General features: G+C 37.6%; 1 protein-coding gene across 9 annotated transcripts in view; it reads right to left on the reverse strand.

Annotated features, from left to right (window-relative positions):
* Nucleotides 1-470: 470 nt before the first annotated feature.
* Nucleotides 471-21,495, reverse strand: part of ap1s2 (adaptor related protein complex 1 subunit sigma 2) — an 80,968-nt gene continuing 59,943 nt past the window's right edge. For 3 of the 9 annotated variants that reach the window (XR_005632665.1, XR_005632664.1, XM_039745006.1), the window contains 2 exons: nucleotides 6,837-6,845; nucleotides 471-1,642 (listed from right to left, as the gene is read on the reverse strand). Coding sequence is in view for 3 of the 9 variants with exons in the window: in XM_039745006.1 (XP_039600940.1) it covers nucleotides 1,595-1,642; nucleotides 6,837-6,845 (57 nt within the window). In the remaining 6 variants the exon portion in view is untranslated. Of the gene's footprint in view, nucleotides 1,643-6,836; nucleotides 6,846-14,935; nucleotides 15,906-21,495 lie in introns of those variants that run through there. The other 6 variants (XR_005632662.1, XM_039745008.1, XM_039745007.1 and 3 more) reach the window with 2 other exon arrangements.

The following is a 21,495-nucleotide window of genomic DNA, read 5'->3' on the forward strand; positions in this document are numbered from 1 at the left end:
CTATGTCTCTGTCATTCCAACAGATGGTGCATCATAAACAATAGTAGCAATAAAATTCACTGCATTTGTCATTACAACAGATGGCACATTACAAACATTACCAATGCTTGTATGAATCCATAATAAATGGCATATAACAGAGACATAGGCATTGCATGGTCCACTGATGCTGAGGACTATGTTAATTACTTAGATTTCATACTAGAAAACAGTAGAATACAGCAGCAGATGAAATCAACTCATTTAAAAATGGGTATGTGGCTCCATAAGAAATTGTATTTCATTTCCTGACATCTTCTTCATTTCACTAATGCTTGGCTTCAATAAATACTTCAACAAACCCACCTTTCTAATAATACGTTTACAGTACGGAGGGGTTTCCAGTTAACGTGGCTCTCACTTATGCTTCAAGGTTGCAGGCTGCCCCACAGAATTCTTTTCCTAATGAATCATAAAGAGAGGAAAACCAATCTGGTGCAAGGAAAGGGTTTATTATTTTGAACACCAATCACTGTTTATTCCTTCACAGAGACAGTAATACAAAAGAATATGCACAGCAAGGTTCAGCGGCATTTTATATGGGACACAATACTGGAAGAAGAAGAAGAAGAAGTGACCTGTGGAACTGGATGTGTTACACTTGAACTGATGAAGAAGATGCCCGACTTCAAACAAGCTCTGCCAGGGTTCGAGCCACCTTAGAGTGAGCAAAAATACTAGAAACATTGAAATTGCCAAGCCACCTACGCCATCTCCTGGTTTAGTGTTGACCTTCAGTAAATACTGGCTGTACTGGTAGTAGAAAGGGCCATTAATGCCCACAGGAAGGAATTCTTTGGTTTATTGTTGTGACATTGTCACTTAAGAGTTTCCAACACTTTTATAGGTTTTTTCCCCCACAACTGCAAATAATAGCCTTTTTGGACATGAATAAAATAAAAACAAAAAAACAAAACCAGCAAAACAGAAAAAAAGCAAGCAGATGAATGCCAACACAGTGCTTCTTTGGTTGTGAACACTAAAACCCCCCCAAAGCTTCATTCATCATGTGTTTTTGAACCCACTCACTACGTACAAAAAGCCAAATTGAAGACTTCACCTAATGGGCAGACAAAAGCGTTTCAGAGAGACTACGACGCTGCAAGCCCACATGCTCTGCCCACTAGTGGTACCAGTGGGTAGCACACTTCAGCTTTACAGTTGAGCTACATGTCACTCAAGTGACTTGAAAATACAAAATTAAGCACCTTCATGAAAAAAATGATTACTGACATCACACAGAATAAAAAAAGGAAACATATTTCAGAAGGGATATTATAATGAATACCGCTTGGAACAAATCTTTATGAAACAGCATCGCTTTACGTGTGCATTGTGACTAACAAAAAAAAAAAAACCTTAAGGCAGTATTATAGCAAAGGCAGAAACATTTCCATCTTCCCTTTTTTGTCCTCCTTTCTTTAAGCTGCTGGAAATTTGTTTCCGAATACTGACACACAGCACAGACAGAACAATTAGCATAACATTAGCAAGACACAAAAAAGGCAGTAAACAAAGAAAAAGGATCAAAAGGGCCAAGGTTGAAGTGTAAGGTTTATGTCAGCCCGATCTCTTCAAGAACGCTTCTGGGAGTCTCGGCTTCCTAGAGGAAGAAAGAAAGAGAAAAGAAAAATGTCACCTTGTGAAGCACAATGATTTCTGAAGTGCTAGGAGAGAAAAGGGACATGATGAGGATCGATCACACGCACAGACACACACACTACTAGGCAGCACAAATCTGCACATGACAGACAGAATGGGATGATTCACTTTGCTTTCTCATTTCTCTTGTGACATACAGTACATGTAGGATGGTTAGTGCTGGAAATCATACAGAATGACATTTGCTCTGTTATTTAGAGAGACAGGACTCCGGCCGCGACGTTCAACTAGTACAGGGGCTGCTCACGTACATTCTCTTTAGCCAGAGGCCAATTCCTGTTTTTAAAGGACAAGTTTGGTATTTTTCCAAGTCAAAGTCATTTCTTCAAAATAATGGCATACAATAATTTGCCACTTAAAAATGTGTTCTAAAGGGAATCATTTCTTACAAATTTAAAAAATACATTTGTTTGTTCTTTCAGAGTAAAATGGGATCTGTAGAATTTTACGTCCACACATGACAGATGAAGCCTTTTAAAACTTACCAATTAATAAAATATTATTAAAAAAAAACAATTTTTGAAGCCTAAAATGTTGAGTATTGACTCCATAGAATAAAGGTTTGATCCCTTTTAAATGAACTGCTACATCTTACAGCGAGTACAAGTACTGCAGAGAACCATCCTACACCTCTTATTTCATACCCTAGTTTAAAGCTGGATGGGTTTCACTAGACTGAGTGGAAAAAAACAGAAGAGGACTGGATATTTATGTAAAAGGGGCAATGGTGGAAAAAAAAGCACATTACAATTAAAGTTATATGTGTGTTCCAGATACTGAATTCATAAACATTACTGCCAGGGAGAGAAGATCTATCATCCTGGCTAAGTAACAGATATAACTCGCTCTGTATCAATACCTCAATGATGAATGGAAACAGAGGTCTATCAGCATGTTGCAGTTGTGGGCACTACAAGCTGGACCTGCTCTATCCAAATATGAACGATTTGAAATGAAAGCCTGTGGTACAATCGGAGCCCGTCTGACATCATCGTACTGCCACCTACAAGTTTGTTACTGTCAGCAGCAACTAACTCTCTGTTATCCATGTTGTAATGTGTGTTTGGGGGGTATGGGTGGTGTTGTTTCAATTATTTATATCATTTTTTAACCACTTTTTAAAATTTTTTGGGGGATACACAAATAGTCATATGAAAAAGTTTGGGAAGCCCTCTAAATCCTTTGGATTTTTGTTTATCATTGGCTGAGCTTTCAAAGTAGCAACTTCCTTTTAATATACGACATGTCTTATGGATTTCAGCAGTGACATTAAGTTTATTGGATTAACAGAAAATATGCAATATGCATCATAACAAAATTGGACAGGTGCATAAATTTGGGCACCGCAACAGAGATATTACATCAATACTTAATTGAGGCTCCTTCTGCAAATATAACAGCATCTAGATGCCTCCTAAAGCCTTTGATGAGTGTCTGAATTCTGGATGAAGTATAGTAAAGTATCCATTTATTCACATCTTGAGATTACACGCTTATTGCAAAACACTGTATCCACGCCATTTTAAAAAGGAAAACCACATTTTCAAAGGAGACTGGCCATGAGCCTCACGTCTTTGCCAGCATCCCTGGTTGTCTCTTTTCATGCTACCCTTGCTCTCTCTTTGCTCTGTGGACAGATAGACAATAATAATGCGGTGATGGATGAACCACACTCATGTTTTTGAGTCTTTCACTATAAGGAATATACTGCCTGCTCTGACTGGACTGATAATGCTCATGTATGGTTCAGTGACTAAGAGTAGCAAGTAATGAAGTGACAAGAACTGAGCAGACATGTGGGCTTGGGTCAAGTGCTTGAACAGGAGAAAGTCAGCATGGTGTGTCAGTGCGTACTGCTCCATTTCAAGCCCTGCATACACCCACACATCCATCTTCTTAACCTGCATATCCAGGCAGGGTTGCAGTCCACCTGAAGGCTATCCCAGCAGGCATCGGACACAAGGCAGGAACAGTCCACAGCAGAGCTCTCTCTCACACACACACTATGGGGCCATTTTAGCAACGCCAATTCAAGGAGTTTAAACACACTTAAGTTTAGCTGAGCACTGATGTTTTAACTTATCCAGAATGGGCTCTCCTTCTTGCCTAACAGTGCCAGGGCTTGCCTCTTCAAAAAAAAAAAATCTAACTTTTGCTAAAAATAAAATGCATAACAATAAATCTGAACTGAACAGAATGTGTACAAAGTACAATGAAAACTCCTATGTGCTGCCTTCTCTGCATTCTCCCATTCTGTGTGCACCTCGCTTCAGAACTACACAAATTGGAATGGAGGGGCGCTACGTGGCATTTAATAACTCCACGGCCACAGCAGGCACACAAATGAGCATGAAACACACCCTTACCTCGAGGAAATGGAGACTGTGAAAAAATCAATTCTAGTTTCCTTCTTTTATCACAACAATGCCTCATGAACCAAAAAGCAGGTTTTCTTACACCAAAATTTTTGGGCTTCAAAGTATGACGTATTTGGTAAGTTTTAAGGTTTTTTTCTATCATGTATAGATGTGGGGTTCCATAGAGCCCTACTGTAAAGTTTACAAAAAAAAAAAAAAAAACTCTTCACTTTAGAATACAATTTTATATAGCAAATTAATATAGATCATAACTATGAAGAGAAAACTTTGACTTGGAAAAATACTAAACTTATTCTTTAACTGAAAGTCCTCCATGTTGTCTGTATGTTTTCCACAACCACTTTTTTTAATTCATTGCCTTGCTTTTGTATAGCAGTTTCCTTAAACCTGTTCTCCAGACACTTTCATGCATTTTGTTGGATCACAATCAGGACAAATGACTTGCTCAGATCACACTGTGAGTCATTTAAAAATAACCAAGGACTTAAAATGTTAATAAGGATGGAAAATGTAAATGCAGAACGATGTAAAAATTCTGTTATAATACCAGAAGTAATGAACAACTGCAGCTTATAAAGCAGTGGCATATAGAGTAACAAACACCTTACTCCGGGTGAGCTCCATCAGCTAATTAAGCCTACGTTCACACTTCTACATGTCTTCATCATTTCTTCATTCTGTTAGCATAGGCAAATCAACAGCACACCAGTGCGCCCTTTTCACATCATTGTGGAGATGTCCACTTTTAGAAATCTCACTGCACATGTTGCATTTGAAAAACACACAAAATTTCATGGCGATACATTTTTTCCACATGGAAAACACACAACACAATGACTATGTTATAACTTGTTCCAACCCCCTGCCAGACATCACCAAACATCTTTCCCTGTTTCCTGCAAATAAACCTGAGTATATGAATTCTCCAAGCTCCATGAGGTTGTTGTCTTTGGGGTTGCAGTCACCAGTATTGTGACCATAACTGGCAAAGCATCATACTACTGGAACACTAAAGGGCACTGCTCATCATAATGTTTTAACATCACAAAAAATGGCTCTAGATTTTTATTCATCAACTTGTTAAAATGGTAGGTAGACACATACAGAACTAGAACATGAAAATGCAAAGGCATGCATCAATGTACAAACAAAAATGGAAAATACATGTGCAGTTATGCACAGCTTTTCATAAATGAATGTGACTCAGGCTTTCATTTGTTGTGGAATCAACAAATCTACAGGATGCAGATTGCACTGTGGTAACTTTCAGTGATCAGCCGTGAACCCACAATGTCTAGATTACAAAAGCCCTCAGGAGCAGTTTCTCTGAAGCAAGAGCAACAGAACCACCTCCATTCCTGGCCATGCTGACTACCTTTAAGAACTGCAAGCGAAGCACTTCCTGGAGAGCTTAGCCAAGCTTTGTCTCACATTTAGCCCCTATCTTTCAGCATAGTACTGGCACTACAGAAAGCCTAAAAGGTTAGAAGTTCATTCCTCATTCACTTTATGTTGTCCTAAGCAAAAATTGTACTTTTACAATAGTAGAAATGTAAAAACAACTATACAATCGCAGAATAGCACCTTGAGCTATGTCAAAAACTGACCAAACTGTACTGCACAAGTTTACCTCATTGGTCCCCACCATTGACTGAGCAAGTCATATACAGAAAACAAATTCGTCTTGTGATCTCTAAGCCACTTGGCATAAAAAGTGTCAACTGACTTAACAGCACACAAAAAGTGTCAGTGGTCAATCCCTGCATTTGCCTCACTTTGTAGCAAGACTGCAATTTCAGCTCAAAATCAGAACTATAAAAACATACATTTCTGATAAGGTCACTTTAATTTAACATGTTTCACATCATGCTCCCGACCAACATTCCCCTCTGCCTTCCTATTGTTGAACTTTTATTAATTTACAGTATGTAGACATGGGTGTCAACAATTATGGAAATAACCAAGGGGTCAATTTGCGCTTTGGAGGAGTTCAGAAATTTAGAACAGTATTTTTTCTTTGGATTAAGTGATATTCACATCATCCTATATTGATGCCTACAGGCACCTAAAAACCAGGATACTCTCGTTCTCATCTGGACTAGTAGCTCCCAGAACCGATTGTGGCTGGGGACAAAGCTGGTCTGGTCTGTCAAACCTTGCCAAGATATGAGACAAATGTGTGGGGATGTAGTAATGACTGTATCCCTGATTAGTTTGAGTCTCATTCATAATAATATGACTTATCAAATTAAAAACAAATATACCAGGAGATGTGGCCAAAGAGTGAGGTGAAACATTTCTACATGTCTTATCCAAGGAAATCACAATTGACAGGGCACTGCTGACTTTTAGACTTGAATTTAAGAGCAGCAACAAGCAATTTTGGAGACAAAAGCGGGCATTTTGATCTGGGCATTAGGTGAAAATAAAGTGCTGGTCATATGGATTCCAAGACTCTGTTGGAAAACCCTGTGGCTACTTTAATTGAAAACAAGAATTGGCCTCAGATTTATTATTTATATATATAGTGTGGATATATATATATATAGGACAACATATATATATGAGCCTCCTTGGCAGCAAGCCAGCTTGTGGACTGGCTACTCTTTTCCAAGTCATCTAAAAAAGAGAGAATATTCAGCAGCCTTTGAAATAAACACAAAAAAGTCACCATCTTTTTGGAAATTATCTGCCATAAATGACCAAAGCAGTCCGTCTCTTTAAACATTTGTACAAAACATATGCATCAAAACTTACTTTAGCATCCTACCGTGAGGTTTGCCATAAAGCAAAGAGAAAAAGGATTTGAGCTCAAAAATTTCACAGAAATATTGTTTTATGTAGTGATCATTTGTTCTACATAGAGATCATCAAACAAGGATGAAAAGTTTTAGCAGTTCATCAATAAATCATAACAATGAGTAAAAGGCCCACTGATGTCAAAGTGCTGCCAGGATGTCAATGCTCACTGTCCTCAGAAGTATATTTATTTGCCCATCTACCCCCATTTGTTCAGATTTCCTTGTTATGACTTTATTTGTGAACTGCTCCAACTTAAAAGTTATCATTCATCCACTGAACTTCAGTCTAACCATTCGCTTGCAATGCACTTTTGTCATTTAATATAAATAAAGACAAACCTGGCAAATGTATTTTGAACGTCTTTACTTCCAGTACAGCTGGATCCTGTTAGAAACATGGAGTGGCTTTGGGTTTAACATTATGACATAGGCATATGTTTGAAAAGGACTGAATACTCATTGGCTTTCATGACCTGTGGGGCGGCGCCCGCCAACAACCCCCCACCCAGGTCCCAAAATGTGAACCCCATGAATGAGTTACTGCACTTGAAACAGATCTGCCCATAATTCTACACATGATATGGCACTTACCATATTGATTACCATAACCACATAATTACATATATACTAAATAAGTATATAAGTCAACACTTGTGCTTTTGTTTTGTTTTTTTAGACTCTCATTCATTATTCACAAGTCTTTCAAAAGTTCAAATGTTTACATAGTTTATGTTCTTATTTTCGGTTCATGAGATAACTTTTGTAATAAGCGGATTAATACTTGATTCCAACTACAGTGCAACAAAAAATATGCTCCATAGAAATTGATGAATTAGATGATGCAGTTCACACAAAAAACACACAAAGATTTTACAAAATTTTAAAAACAGACTATTCGATGGTACTCACCATTAATGCAAAAGAATTCTGATTTCTTTGCTTCCAGTCCTATCACACTTACTGCTGTAACAGGTAGGCAGCTGCCAAGATGCCATCAGAAACATCAGAGAAACGGATCAAGTCTCACACCCCATATACAAAAAACTGTGAAAAACTATTTGCCCCCTTCCTGATTTCTTATTCTTTTGCATGTTTGTCACACAGAATGTTTCTGATCATCAAACACATTTAACCATTAGTCAAATATAACACAAGTAAACAAAAAATGCAGTTTTTAAATGATGGTTTTTATTATTTAGGGAGAAAAAAAATCCAAACCTACATGGCCCTGTGTGAAAAAGTAATTGCCCCCTGAACCTAATAACTGGTTGGGCCACCCTTAGCAGCAATAACTGCAATCAAGCATTTGCGATAACTTGCAATGAGTCTTTTACAGCGCTCTGGAGGAATTTTGGCCAACTCAACTTTGCAGAATTGTTGTAATTCAGCTTTATTTGAGGGTTTTCTAGCATGAACCGCCTTTTTAAGGTCATGCCACAGCATCTCAATTGGATTCAGGTCAGGACTTTGACTAGGCCACTCCAAAGTCTTCATTTTGTTTTTCTTCAGCCATTCAGAGGTGGATTTGCTGGTGTGTTTTGGGTCATTGTCCTGTTGCAGCACCCAAGATCGCTTCAGCTTGAGTTGACGAACAGATGGCCGGATATTCTCCTTCAGGATTTTTTGGTAGACAGTAGAATTCATGGTTCCATCTATCACAGCAAGCCTTCCAGGTCCTGAAGCAGCAAAACAACCCCAGACCATCACACTACCACCGCTATATTTTACTGTTGGTATGATGTTCTTTTCTGAAATGCTGTGTTCCTTTTACGCCAGATGTAACGGGACATTTGCCTTCCAAAAAGTTCAACTTTTGTCTCTTCAGTCCACAAGATATTTTCCCAAAAGTTTTGGCAATCATTGAGATGTTTCTTAGCAAAATTGAGATGAGCCCTAATGTTCTTTTTGCTTAACAGTGGTTTGCGTCTTGGAAATCTGCCATGCAGGCCGTTTTTGCCCAGTCTCTTTCTTATGGTGGAGTCGTGAACACTGACCTTAATTGAGGCAAGTGAGACCTGCAGTTCTTTAGATGTTGTCCTGGGGTCTTTTGTGACTTCTCGGATGAGTCGTCTCTGCGCTCTTGGGGTAATTTTGGTCGGCTGGCCACTCCTGGGAAGGTTCACCACTGTTCCATGTTTTTGCCATTTGTGGATAATGGCTCTCACTGTGGTTCGCTGGAGTCCCAAAGCTTTAGAAATGGCTTTATAACCTTTACCAGACTGATAGATCTCAATTACTTCTGTTCTCATTTGTTCCTGAATTTCTTTGGATCTTGGCATGATGTCTAGCTTTTGAGGTGCTTTTGGTCTACTTCTATGTGTCAGGCAGCTCCTATTTCAGTGATTTCTTGATTGAAACAGGTGTGGCAGTAATCAGGCCTGGGGGTGGCTACGGAAATTGAACTCAGGTGTGATACACCACAGTTCGGTTATTTTTTAATAAGGGGGCAATTACTTTTTCACACAGGGCCATGTAGGTTTGGATTTTTTCTCCCTAAATAATAAAACCATCATTTAAAAACTGCATTTTGTGTTTACTTGTGTTATATTTGACTAATGGTTAAATGTGTTTAATGATCAGAAACATTTTGTGTGACAAACATGCAAAAGAATAAGAAATCAGGAAGGGGGCAAATAGTTTTTCACACCACTGTATACTCATAGATCCAAAACCTTCTTCCACTTAACCTTTCACATTCTATTCAAGTGAAATGCACTATATAAACAGCACAACAATTTACAAAACCCAGCAGCCTGGTACTAATGTGGGAAGAAGCCTACTTGTGGCCATTAAGGGAAAAGTTCATTACATACTCACTGCGACAGGCCTGCCGTCGTTTTTTTTTTTACAGCAGTGGACTTGCTTAAGATTAAATTTCTGAGAAGGATATTAACACTGCTGCGGAACGAAGAAGTCACTTTTCAAATCGTGAATGCATCATCAAAATCATTATGAATCGTTCAACTGTCAACTCATACAGACCAGGTTTTTAGTCTTTAAAATAACATAAGATACCAGATGTCTGAACAGAAACTCTCTCTAAACCTGATTCATAGAATGTTTAGTTTTCCACCTAAATAGCCAAGTACCAACATGCTGTGACCACTTCCAACGCATCTGCTACAGTATATAAAGATGCAGCAATACAATATCTTTAACCAGACATCAGGCTTAAGCTTACCAAACAAAAATGAGCTTGTGCCTCATTACCCACCTTTCACTGAAGGATGACAGACTTTGTCTTCCATTTTTTCTTTGCAGAATCCAAATCCGCAAACGTCTGCAGATCTGAAAGGTCCAGCACACCAATGCATTCTAAAGCAGATGTACACTGCATTTCTCACAATGAGTATGGCAAACTGTATTGTAAAATCATTTTTCCAAATCACATCAGGAAGGAAGAGTATGACACACTGTATAGTATTGCAGACTTGGGGCCTCATTTATAAAGCATTACATGAATTCTAGCAGGAAGATATGCACACACTGAAGTACAGAGAAACGTGGACCCAAAAAAAAAGCAATTTACCTTTACAAATTACAATCCTCTTGTAAACATGCTTATGTGAATGCACCTCAAACTGCACTAGGTAGCCACCCTGGAACAACCACAACTTGCACTGTGCTATTGAACCTCATACTTATGTAATCATCATGCTGTAGGTGTTTATTTGCTTGTACAGCAGCCTCCTCATCGGACGCATCCAGCCATCACTAATTACGTTTCAGGAACTCTACAACACTCTCCAAACTTCATTGAAGCACCCGTCCTCTGTGCAGATGGGGTCTGAGAAATGTGTAAGGCACCAGCTTCTGAGAAGAAAGCCACTATCACCTGACACATGTAATTAAAATATTGTTGTTACTAAAAAATCCCATATGAAACACTGAGGGTGCAGCCAGTTACCTTACAAACAAGCCAGTTATTTACTGGACCTTCTGTAATTCAGCTGATTAATGCTACCTTCCGTCAAAATTAAATGATTCATGAATTGACCAAGGCCACCGAATCATGACGACGTTTGTTCTCTTATACTGGCATCACACATGACTTGTCCATCGATGGAATGCACTGTTTATGGTTAATAAAACCAGCATCATTCTTGCTAGGTGCACTTGATCCAGTAGGAGTGTTCTCTTAATGTGAACTTGCCAATGGATAACTGGACAGTGCTACATATTTCCTTTTTTATGTTGGCATGTACAAAACCATGCAGAAACTGAATGTAGTGCTTCCCAAGTCATTTACGGCTTCCAGAATTATGCTTAGATGAGATATTCTTGACCTGTTGGCCCTCTGGTAGGTGCCTTTTGCCAAGAAAGCCAACCATTATTAAAGCCTCCATACGAACAGGTATAGTCCAATTTCAGACAGTCTTTCTAATGTCGGGGCCAACTCAACACATAGCTCCAGGAGAATGGCTCTTGAAAGTTTAAATCAGCTCACAAGTCAGTCATCATCATGGGCAAAAAATTCTGACTGGTTCCCAAAAGCTTGTTCCATTTATATAGGACCACTGCACTTTCAATACACATATTTTGAGCCACTTTTTGTGTGTACTCAAGTTTTATAAATCTAGTTTCTGGAATGAATATTTCCAAAATTCTGAACAAGCTACTTTTAACATTCTTATAAAAACTGATACCAGATTACAGTCACAGTGTAGTGATCTTTTCAAGTCAGAGTCACCCAGTGTCTGAACACAATTCCAATTGTGATTGTGTAGTATTGTAAGGTGTACAGCAGCAAAGTCTGAAAAACCAAGACAGTCTAACAATATGAATTCCACTAAGAACGCAAGTCTTGAGACCACGGGCTGGGGAAGGTTTCACTTTTGAAAAAGGAAGAAATATTTCACAATGTGAACACTCAGCAATGCATATGACTGTGAACTGTTTGCCTGTTTGTTTCTATCCGAAATGTCAAAATAAGTTACATGACTAACTTATTACCTACTGTCTATATATAGGAAACTACAACACACTGAAATTTCCAAATCTCATGCTTGTCTCATCCAGTCCACCAAGCTAGATCACTCTGGCCAGGACTACAGATGGATCTTTACTGCATCATGTACGTTCAACTTTAATTGTGTAGAATTTTGCAAATCTATGTCACAATGACCATTCCAAATTTAATGTTTTACATAGCAAAGCAGTCTACAGATATACTAAATTACAAAAAATGTAATATATACATTTGCTTAATTTATATTTAATTCTTCATGCTTCATTTGTGGTTATGATAATTTGAAAAAGATTATCCAAGTACAGTAGGGATGGGCATTTTCTACTTAATGTCTATTATCATCTTCTTCTTTTGGCTGCTCCCGTTAGGGGTCACCACAGCGGATCATCTTCTTCCATATCTTTCTGTCCTCTGCATCTTGTTCTGTCACACCCATCACCTGCATGTCCTCTCTCACCACATCCATAAACCTCTTTGGTCTTCCTCTTTTTCTCTTGCCTGGCAGCTCTATCCTTAGCATTCTTCTCCCAATATACTCAACATCTCTCCTCTGCACATGTCCAAACCAACGCAATCTCGCCTCTCTGACTTTGTCTCTCAACTTCAGCTGACCCTCTAATGTACTAATTTCTAATCCTATCCATCCTTGTCACACCCAGTGCAAATCTTAGCATCTTTAACTCTGCTAACTCCAGTTCTGTTGCCTGCTGGTCAGTGCCACCGTCTCCAACCCATATAACATAGCTGGTCTCACTACTGTCCTGTAGATCTTCCCTTTCACTCTTGCTGATATCTGTCTGTGACAAATCAATCCTGACACTCTTCACCAATCCAACCTGCCTGAACTCTCTTTTTCACCTGTCTTCCACACTCCCCATTACACTGTACTGTTGATCCCAAGTATTTACTGTAAACTCACCCACCTTCGCCAACTCTACTCCCTGCATCCTCACCATTCCTCCGACCTCGCTCTCATTTACACACATGTATTCTGTCTTGTTCCTACTGACCTTCATTCCTCTCCTCTCTAGAGCATATCTCCTCCTCTCCAGCGTCTCCTTAACATGTTCCCTACTACTGCTACAGATCACCACTGTCACACTTTCCTCGTACATATCCTGTACAACTCTTACATACTTCTCTGCCACTCCCAACTTCCTCATACAGTACCACAACTCCTCTAGAGGCACCCTGTCATATGCTTTCTCCAAGGTCCACAAAGATGCAATGCAACTCCTTCTGGCCTTAATGTCTATTAGAAGCCCAAAATATAAAAAAAAAAATACTGTATCTCAATAACACAAACATAAAAACATTTGAAGCTATTTTAAATGTGCTATTGAGATGCAGACACCCATTTCTTTGATCTACAGCAAAGGAAGAATGTTCTCTTTTTGCACAGTGAATCAATCAAGTAAAGTTTTGTGAGAGCCCAATTTCATGTCAAAGTAATGTTACTGCATACAAATCTTTTCCACCAGCAGTAAAATATGTGAACTACACTAGGTCGATGCTTGTGGAAGCATTCTTTTACTTTGTTCTGCTTATCTAAATGTGTACCCGTCTCGTATAAAGAAAAAGTGGTGAAACGGCAAAAAAAAAAAAACTGATCATCGTTGGTGCTTATTTCATTATGGCACAACATTGGTATCTCAGCTGGGGAAGCCAGCTTAATTTACACTCACATTGTGCAGTCAGAGGCTAAGATGACTTGAATCAGACATTTTAATCAGAAGCTCTCTAAATTCCATGCTAGCAGTAGAATGACTAAGACTTAGGACCTGGTAAAGGAAAGTCTGACATTTTAAAAGTTGAGTGGTTTTAAAAGTCTCAAACATTTCAGCAGAAAAATCAGAAGTAAATTACTTTCTATACTTCAAAGGTTTCTTGTATTCATTCCTATGCGTGGTCATCGAAGCAAAAGGAAAACCAACAACTAAAAGTGAACAAGGGTGTCTGTTTTATCCATAACAACCACCATACTGATTTAGGACAAGAACTCTAACCACTGAACATTCTCTGCTTGCACTCCAACTTTATAATGAGCCCAGAATTTTAATCAAGAACCTTGCAAAGTGGAAAAAAGTGGGGGCAGGTTAGATATCTCAAAGAACAAGAAAGAGTCAAAATGGAATATTAGTCTGGAGGGGGTGTTCCGGTAACAGGACTGGCAATTTCATGAATTTCCAACAACGGGTAACCAGGTGAAATCCTAGGGTTGTGCAGGTTCTCATTAATTATATCACATACACGTACATATTTCTGAATACATACTTGCATACTCAAATACAGTGTTAACAAACAGTGGTCACCTTTGACGCTGGGTGATTCACCTGGAGAGACTAATTAGTGCAGCTCTCCTCCAGCCCCTGTGGTCCTTGCTAAAAATGGTGTTGTAGTCCTCATCCTTAAGGAGGATAGAGGCTGCTAGAAGTGGTTATCAAATAAACAATTAGAAAAATGAAGAGATAACTACAAAGTACCAGAAATGTTCAGTTTCTGAATTTCCAGCTTGAAACATGCAGATGAAAAGCTTTTCCATGACTATAAAAAGCCTTGCTGTTGTGAGCAAAATGGCTCGGCAGGCTGTGTGAGAGACAAGCCTCTAAGGATGATGTTATTCTATTAAGTCCTGTCTGCATAAGGGAGAGCTCTTCAGCTGTGTAATGGTAAACATAGTTCTGCTGTGCTGCAGGTTTTATATATGCCAACCTGAACACTGACATTAACCATACATTTCTTACCCCTCCCTTGTAAGTTTAAGGATGCAGGTATTACAACAGAAGCACTTTAGGCACAACAGAGAACTCAACTGTTGCAATATATGTATTTGCCGCTTAGTTTGCGCACACAGAAATAAATATTAAAACAAAATTAATAATATTTTCATTCAAAACAACCTCAAAAAAACTACCATTACTAGAAAGGATTTAACAAGGTAAAAGGGCTACCGCATATAATTATCTGTTACTCTAATATTAAGTATATCAACAAGGTTTGTTTGAAAAATTAATTTGTTTTATTTACTTGGTAGGGACCCAGAAGCACTTGCTCATGGAAGCAAAAAGTGAACCACAGAACACAGAAAAGTTAACATGCTATACTTTATTCAGAAGGGAGATCAAGTATTATAGGCAGAAACATAGAAATCTAGTATGAACCCAACAACTAGGGTAAAAACAGCGAAGTGCTGAAATGTTTGTCAATTTATATGTTAAAAATAAGAATTCTGAACATGAAAAATGCAGAATGTGTTACACTTCTGAATGTATAACATGCAGATAATGCATAAAGCATATTTTAATAGACTTTTATATTTTATATATATTTCAGAATGGTGTTTTTTTTTCTCCCTCTATACAGCTTAAATCGAAGGAAGAAAACTTTCCATTTAAATAGATAAGTGGAAATCTTAATTATACCAACAACATTCATATGTGCAGATTGAAGCCACAAAAAACGATAATCCCAAATAAGGTAATGAGAAATTCATATAAAGGAGTCTAAAATTTTAATCTGATATGAACACTAGTATTCTCCAAAAAAAATGCATTCTACTGATGTATCAAAACTTAAAAGAGCCTACGCAGACATCAAATAACCTTTAACAGTGCTGGTAGATTATTTCAAATATTACCACTGCTTTTAATTATTAACATATAATTAAAGAAGCAATGCATTAACGTTTTAGTACAATTACAAATTACACTGTAGAAACAGAATAATGCATTATACTACATATATACTGTATTTACACATACTTTATAATATAAAGAGCAACTACAAACAAGTTAAATAGAAAACACATACATGATGTACCACAATTTAAAGCACTAAAAAAAAAAAGACTATCAACATGATAGCAAAGGACCAAAATAAAATACTGAAGATCAACAAGTGACAACATACGAAGTATGACTTGAAATGGATGTTTTTTGCCAAGACAATGCTGTGCCAACAGGAAAGCAGCTGTGGAAAGTGCCGTGGAATTTCAGCATGCAGGATGAGCAGCAGAGCCATTTAGTACACAGGGACATTAAAATACTCATGGCGTGGCTACAGAAAAGAAATACACAGGTGCTTATTGACAATGTGAGGATACAGCAAAACTTAAACCTATTAGACAGTTCTGAAAAGCAAACCATGTTATATATGTGATATGAGAACGACATTAATACAGCACAATCTAGTGCAAACAGAGATTGGTGAGGTTTCATAACTTTAATAATGTATTTCATTTCTTCCACATTTCAGCCAGTCATCTATACTGCAATACTACTTCCACATCAGTCATTTCTGAATGCAAGTCAACTGTGGAGGAAGTGTGCTTTTAAGCACCAGTGCTTGTAAAATTTCATAAAACAGGTTGGGACAGTTTACCAGTACATTACAAATATATTAGATTCTCATATGCCTACCCAGGTGTCTGAAAAATCCCTAAAGAATGCAATAAATCTGTACATTTAAAAACAGGTTATGCTAATGACAAAAACATTATCCTACAAAACTACTACTTTGCATCTATAACACAGTAATTCAAGTGGAAACCCATTAGGTATTTTTTCTTTGAGATTTAGGATTTTCTAATGCCTCCTAAGCCAACTGTTGCTTAGTGCTGTTCACCCTGTACTCCAATTGTGCCTCTGATATTTGTCCATGTGGAGTTTGTGTATATTTGAGAGCATTTGAGGGTGGGCCCTTTAAAAGAATAATGCTTGGTTGAGGGTCAATATTAAAGAGACTCCATTTACCTCAGTCTTTGAATCAAGGGTGAAGACTCAATATTTCAATAGAATGTCCTACTGTTTGAGCTACTAGCACAGATGTTCAAGTTACTTTTTAAAAATATTAGCCATTTTTTGTTTATTTAATTGTTACTAGGCCTTTTATTAAGTTGTATTTATTCTTATTATGAACACTATAACTAATGAGTTCAGCAAGACACATTAGAATTACAAGTATAGATAAAAAATACATATATATATATATGCATAATGTAACATAAAACAAGAAACATTGTGTAATATATACAAAATGTTTCTATTTGTGTGTGTGTATTTGTTCTATTAAAAAAAAAAAGCAAATGATGACAAACGAAAATTTTTGAAAAATGAAGACGACTCATACACGCTCCAAGGCGGGTTAAGTGCTATGTTTACTGAACATAGTAAGACATTTCATTACAAAAAGAGTGCATCCTTACTAAACCAAGGCACTGAAAGAATATTTCCATTAAAATGCTCATTTCCTTTTCATATAAATGTATAATTATAACTATACTGAAGGTGAGAAGAGTGTTTACAATTTAATATCCACTATAAATAAACGAAACTTAGTCCAAGTATTGTGTACACATCTATATACACACTCTATTATGTTTTGGTTTAAAACTGAGGCTTCTGTTGAAGTCCTACTAGAAACTGCATATCCAAATTAAAACATATGAAAGCTAATAAAAAAAAAATAAGAATACCACATGTTAGAACAGTAGCTGACATTATCCTCTAACAAGGGGAAAAAAAAGATAAACAAACATGCAGTTACAACTGAGGGGCACCCACTTATTGTGAACTCCAACAAACTCAGAGATATGTACTTCTTTGCTACACCAGAAGGGCAAAGTAATTCAACAATTGCCGGTAAGATGATTTTTGTTTAACATGGAAATGTTCAGCAGATTTTTTTTATTCACCTTTATACATTTGGCTGACCATTTTTCCAATACAATTCAACTCAAAATGCACTGCTTACAAAATCTTGATAAAAGGATAAGTGTCTGTGTGTCTCTCTGTGTGTCTATCCAAGTGCTATGCCTCTGACAATCCAAAAGATACCAGATCACAACATTAACACTGCTTTTACGAATCTTATACCAAATGGCTTAAAACTGAGACATATGTATTGCATGGAGCACTGTAAACATTAATGCCGAGGTTTACTTTGATTACTTATAACTGATTTAAATCAGTTTTACTTAGTTCACTCATAAATTTGTTTAACAAATATCTAGTGATGGGCCAGACTAATTTTGACTATATCCATTCCACAAAAATACCGCAGTCTTATCCCTACTGTCCAACAAATAAAGTACTGAAGAGTAGAGGTTGTAACACAGAGAACGTGGAAACGATTTATGAAGACAAGATTAATTCTTTTATTGCTCAAAAAGAACAATATTTTTAACTAAAACATTTTTTTTTACAATAGGCTCATGAATATATTTTGCAGACAATGCTGTTGAATTTAAAATCAAGTTCATCTCAATTTGAAAAGTCTATGTGGATGTAAATGTTTATATAAGTTGTTTATACAGAGTGATGCATTTTAATAAGCTAATATGTTTAACCTAAATGTTGTTCCTATTAGGAACCATTAAGTTTCAAAACCCATCTAACATTACATACAAACACTTCACGCTCTTTCCTGTGCATACTATAATCCTTTTGAATTGAATATCTACAATTTTAAAGAAAGAAAACTTTGTTCCTACAGTGCAATATTGAGTTTTACACTTTTGGCTTCCAAAACAACCATAAATGGTTTAAAGGGAAGTATTATGTTAACTTTATCTAAGTTAAATACTTTTGATTATCAGTTTCAGATCATGTGTTATTTTAAATCTGCATGTGAAAGAAAGTGACCTTCTCCTTTAATTGTACTGTACTGAAATTCAGTTATTTCTTCAGATTTGACAAAATCATTTATTAGCTCTTATCTTTTATTCAAACATAACCTAATTTTACAAAGGAGCATTTATTCTCTAAATTCCATATATGGATTCCTAAACCAAGTATACCTTTAAAGATATTATAAGACAACGTGAACAGAACTGTAGTTAGCACGGTTTTCTAACTACTCCATTAAATCAGAATTTGAAACCCAGTCCTGTTACTGTGAAACTTTCCCAGTTTTTGGGTTCTGTTTTATAGCCACAGCTTAATTTCACGTTACCATTAACATTCAAGACCTTTCCAATTATGTCATAAGGTGCTGCATATTTCAACATTACAGCACCTTACATTTCCAGAAAAGTCTCAAATAGGACACCATAGTGGGACAGTGGTTAGTACTTCTGTCTCATAGCTATAGAGTCCTGAGTCCAGATCTGGCCTGGGATGTGTCGGTGCAGGTTCTATGACTTCTTCCTGGGATTTTTAAATCTGGGTGCTCCAATTTTCCCTTTGCATCTCAAATACATATAAGTTAACCAACAATCCTAAACTTGCCCAGCATAAGTAACAGTGGATAGGTGTATAAACACACCTTGCAACAAAAAACATCTTTTGCAAAGTTACTTCTTGCCTGTCAACCAATTTTGCCAAGATGGCCATAGCTAAACTTAGAAAAAGTGGTTTCAGAAAAAGGACAAATGGATGAATACTATGAGGATCACCTGATATAAATACAATTCCCTGTATCACAGTAAAAACTGCCATCTATAAACTACTGAGAAATATGTGGTACACCTTACATTTATGGCAGGATTAATACTGATCAGCAGCATATAAAAAGCGGATCCAAGTTGCAGTTGTGTTTACTGTAATGGACTGGTGCCCTGGACAAAGAATGTTTCTACCTTGCTCCTGAAGATGCACAGATAGCCACCAATACCCTCATGATCCAGAAATGGATTAAATGATGTTAAAAAACTTTTGAAACATACAGTAGTGATTTTCAAAGACTCTGATTACGGCTTATTAAAACACTCATCTATGATTCTAAATTTTCACTCACTGGGGCTCCACTAAAATACACTTTTCATGTAGTTGGAACAGTTAATTTGAAGATAGAAAACTACAGGCAGATAGCTAACTTAATTGATAAAACAGTAATTAGTATTAGTATAGGGAGAAGTGAATGAGGACCCTATGTAACATATTACAAGCACTTACAGTGCATCCAGAAAGTATTCACAGCGCATCACTTTTTCCACATTTTGTTATGTTAAGCCTTATTCCAAAATGGATTAAATTCATTGTTTTTCCTCAGAATTCTACAAACAACACCCCATAATGACAACGTAAAAAAAAAGTTTACTTGAGGTTTTTGTAAATTTATTAAAAATAAAAAAAACTGAGAAAGCACATGTACATAAGTATTCACAGCCTCTGCAATGAAGCTCAAAACTGAGCTCAGGGGCATCCTGTTTCCCCTGATCATCCTTGAGATGTTTCTGCAGCTTAATTTGAACACCTGTGGTAAAGTCAGTTGATTGGACATGATTTTAAAAGGCACACACCTGTCTATATAAAGGTCCCACAGTTGACAGTTCATGTCAGAGCACAAACCAAGCATTAAGCCAAAGGAATTGTCTGTAGACCTCCAAGACAGGATTGTCTCGAGGCACAAATCTGAGGAAGGTTACAGAAAAATTTCTGCTACTTTGAAGGTCCCAATGAGCACAGTGGCCTCCATCATCCGTAAGTGGAAGAAGTTCGAAACCACCAGGACTCTTCCTAGACCTGGTCGGCCATCTAAACTGAACGATCAGGGGAGAAGGGCCTTAGTCAGGGAGGTGACCAAGAACCCGATGATCACTCTGTCAGAGCTCTAGAGGTCCTCTGTGGAGAGAGGAGAACCTTCCAGAAGGACAACCATCTCTGCATCAATCCACCAATCAGGCCTGATTGAACTGGTACAGTTGCCAGATGGAAGCCACTCCTTAGTAAAAGGCACATGGCAGCCTGCCTGGAGTTTGCCAAAAGGCACCTGAAGGACTCAGACCATGAGAAACAAATGGTCTGATGAGACAAAGATTGAACTCTTTGATGTGAATGTCAGGCGTCACGTTTGGAGGAAACCAGGCACCGCTCATCACCAGGCCAATACCATCCCTACAGTGAAGCATGGTGGTGGCAGCATCATGCTGTGGGGATGCTTTTCAGTGGTAGGAACTAGGACACTAGTCAGGATAAAGGGAAAGATGACTGCAGCAATGTACAGACACATCCTGGATGAAAACCTGCTCCAGAGTGCTCTTGACCTCAGACTGGGGCGATGGTTCATCTTTCAGCAGCACACAGCCAAGATATCAAAGGAGTGGCTTCAGGACAACTCTGTGAATGTCCTTGAGTGGCCCAGCCAGAGCCCAGACTTGAATCCGATTGAACATCTCTGGAGAGATCTGAAAATGGCTGTGCACCGACGCTTCCCATCCAACCTGATGGAGCTTGAGAGGTGCTGCAAAGAGGAATGGGCGAAACTGGCCAATGATAGGTGTGCCAAGCTTGTGGCATCATATTCAAAAAGACTTGAGGCTGTAATTGCTGCAAAAGGTGCATCGACAAAGTATTGAGCAAAGGCTGTGAATACTTATGTACATGTGATTTCTCAGTTTTTTTTATTTTTAATAAATTTGCAAAAACCTCAAGTAAACTCTTTTCATGTTGTCATTATGGGGTGTTGTGTGTAGAATTCTGAGGAAAAAAAATGAATTTAATCCATTTTGAAATAAGGCTGTAATTTAACAAAATGTGGAAAAAAAGATGCACTGTGAATACTTTCCGGATGCACAGTACATATGCTAACAGACTATTAAAAATGAAATCAATCCTTTGATTCTTTTGGGATCAGTCACAAACTGGTACGGCTGAGTTTCTAGGGATGTCAAACTATGTGAATTAGAGGTAATAGGAGTGCGCTATGA

The sequence above is a fragment of the Polypterus senegalus genome, chromosome 2, assembly GCF_016835505.1.
Source record: "Polypterus senegalus isolate Bchr_013 chromosome 2, ASM1683550v1, whole genome shotgun sequence".
In the NCBI taxonomy this organism is placed as follows: Eukaryota; Metazoa; Chordata; class Cladistia; order Polypteriformes; family Polypteridae; genus Polypterus; species Polypterus senegalus.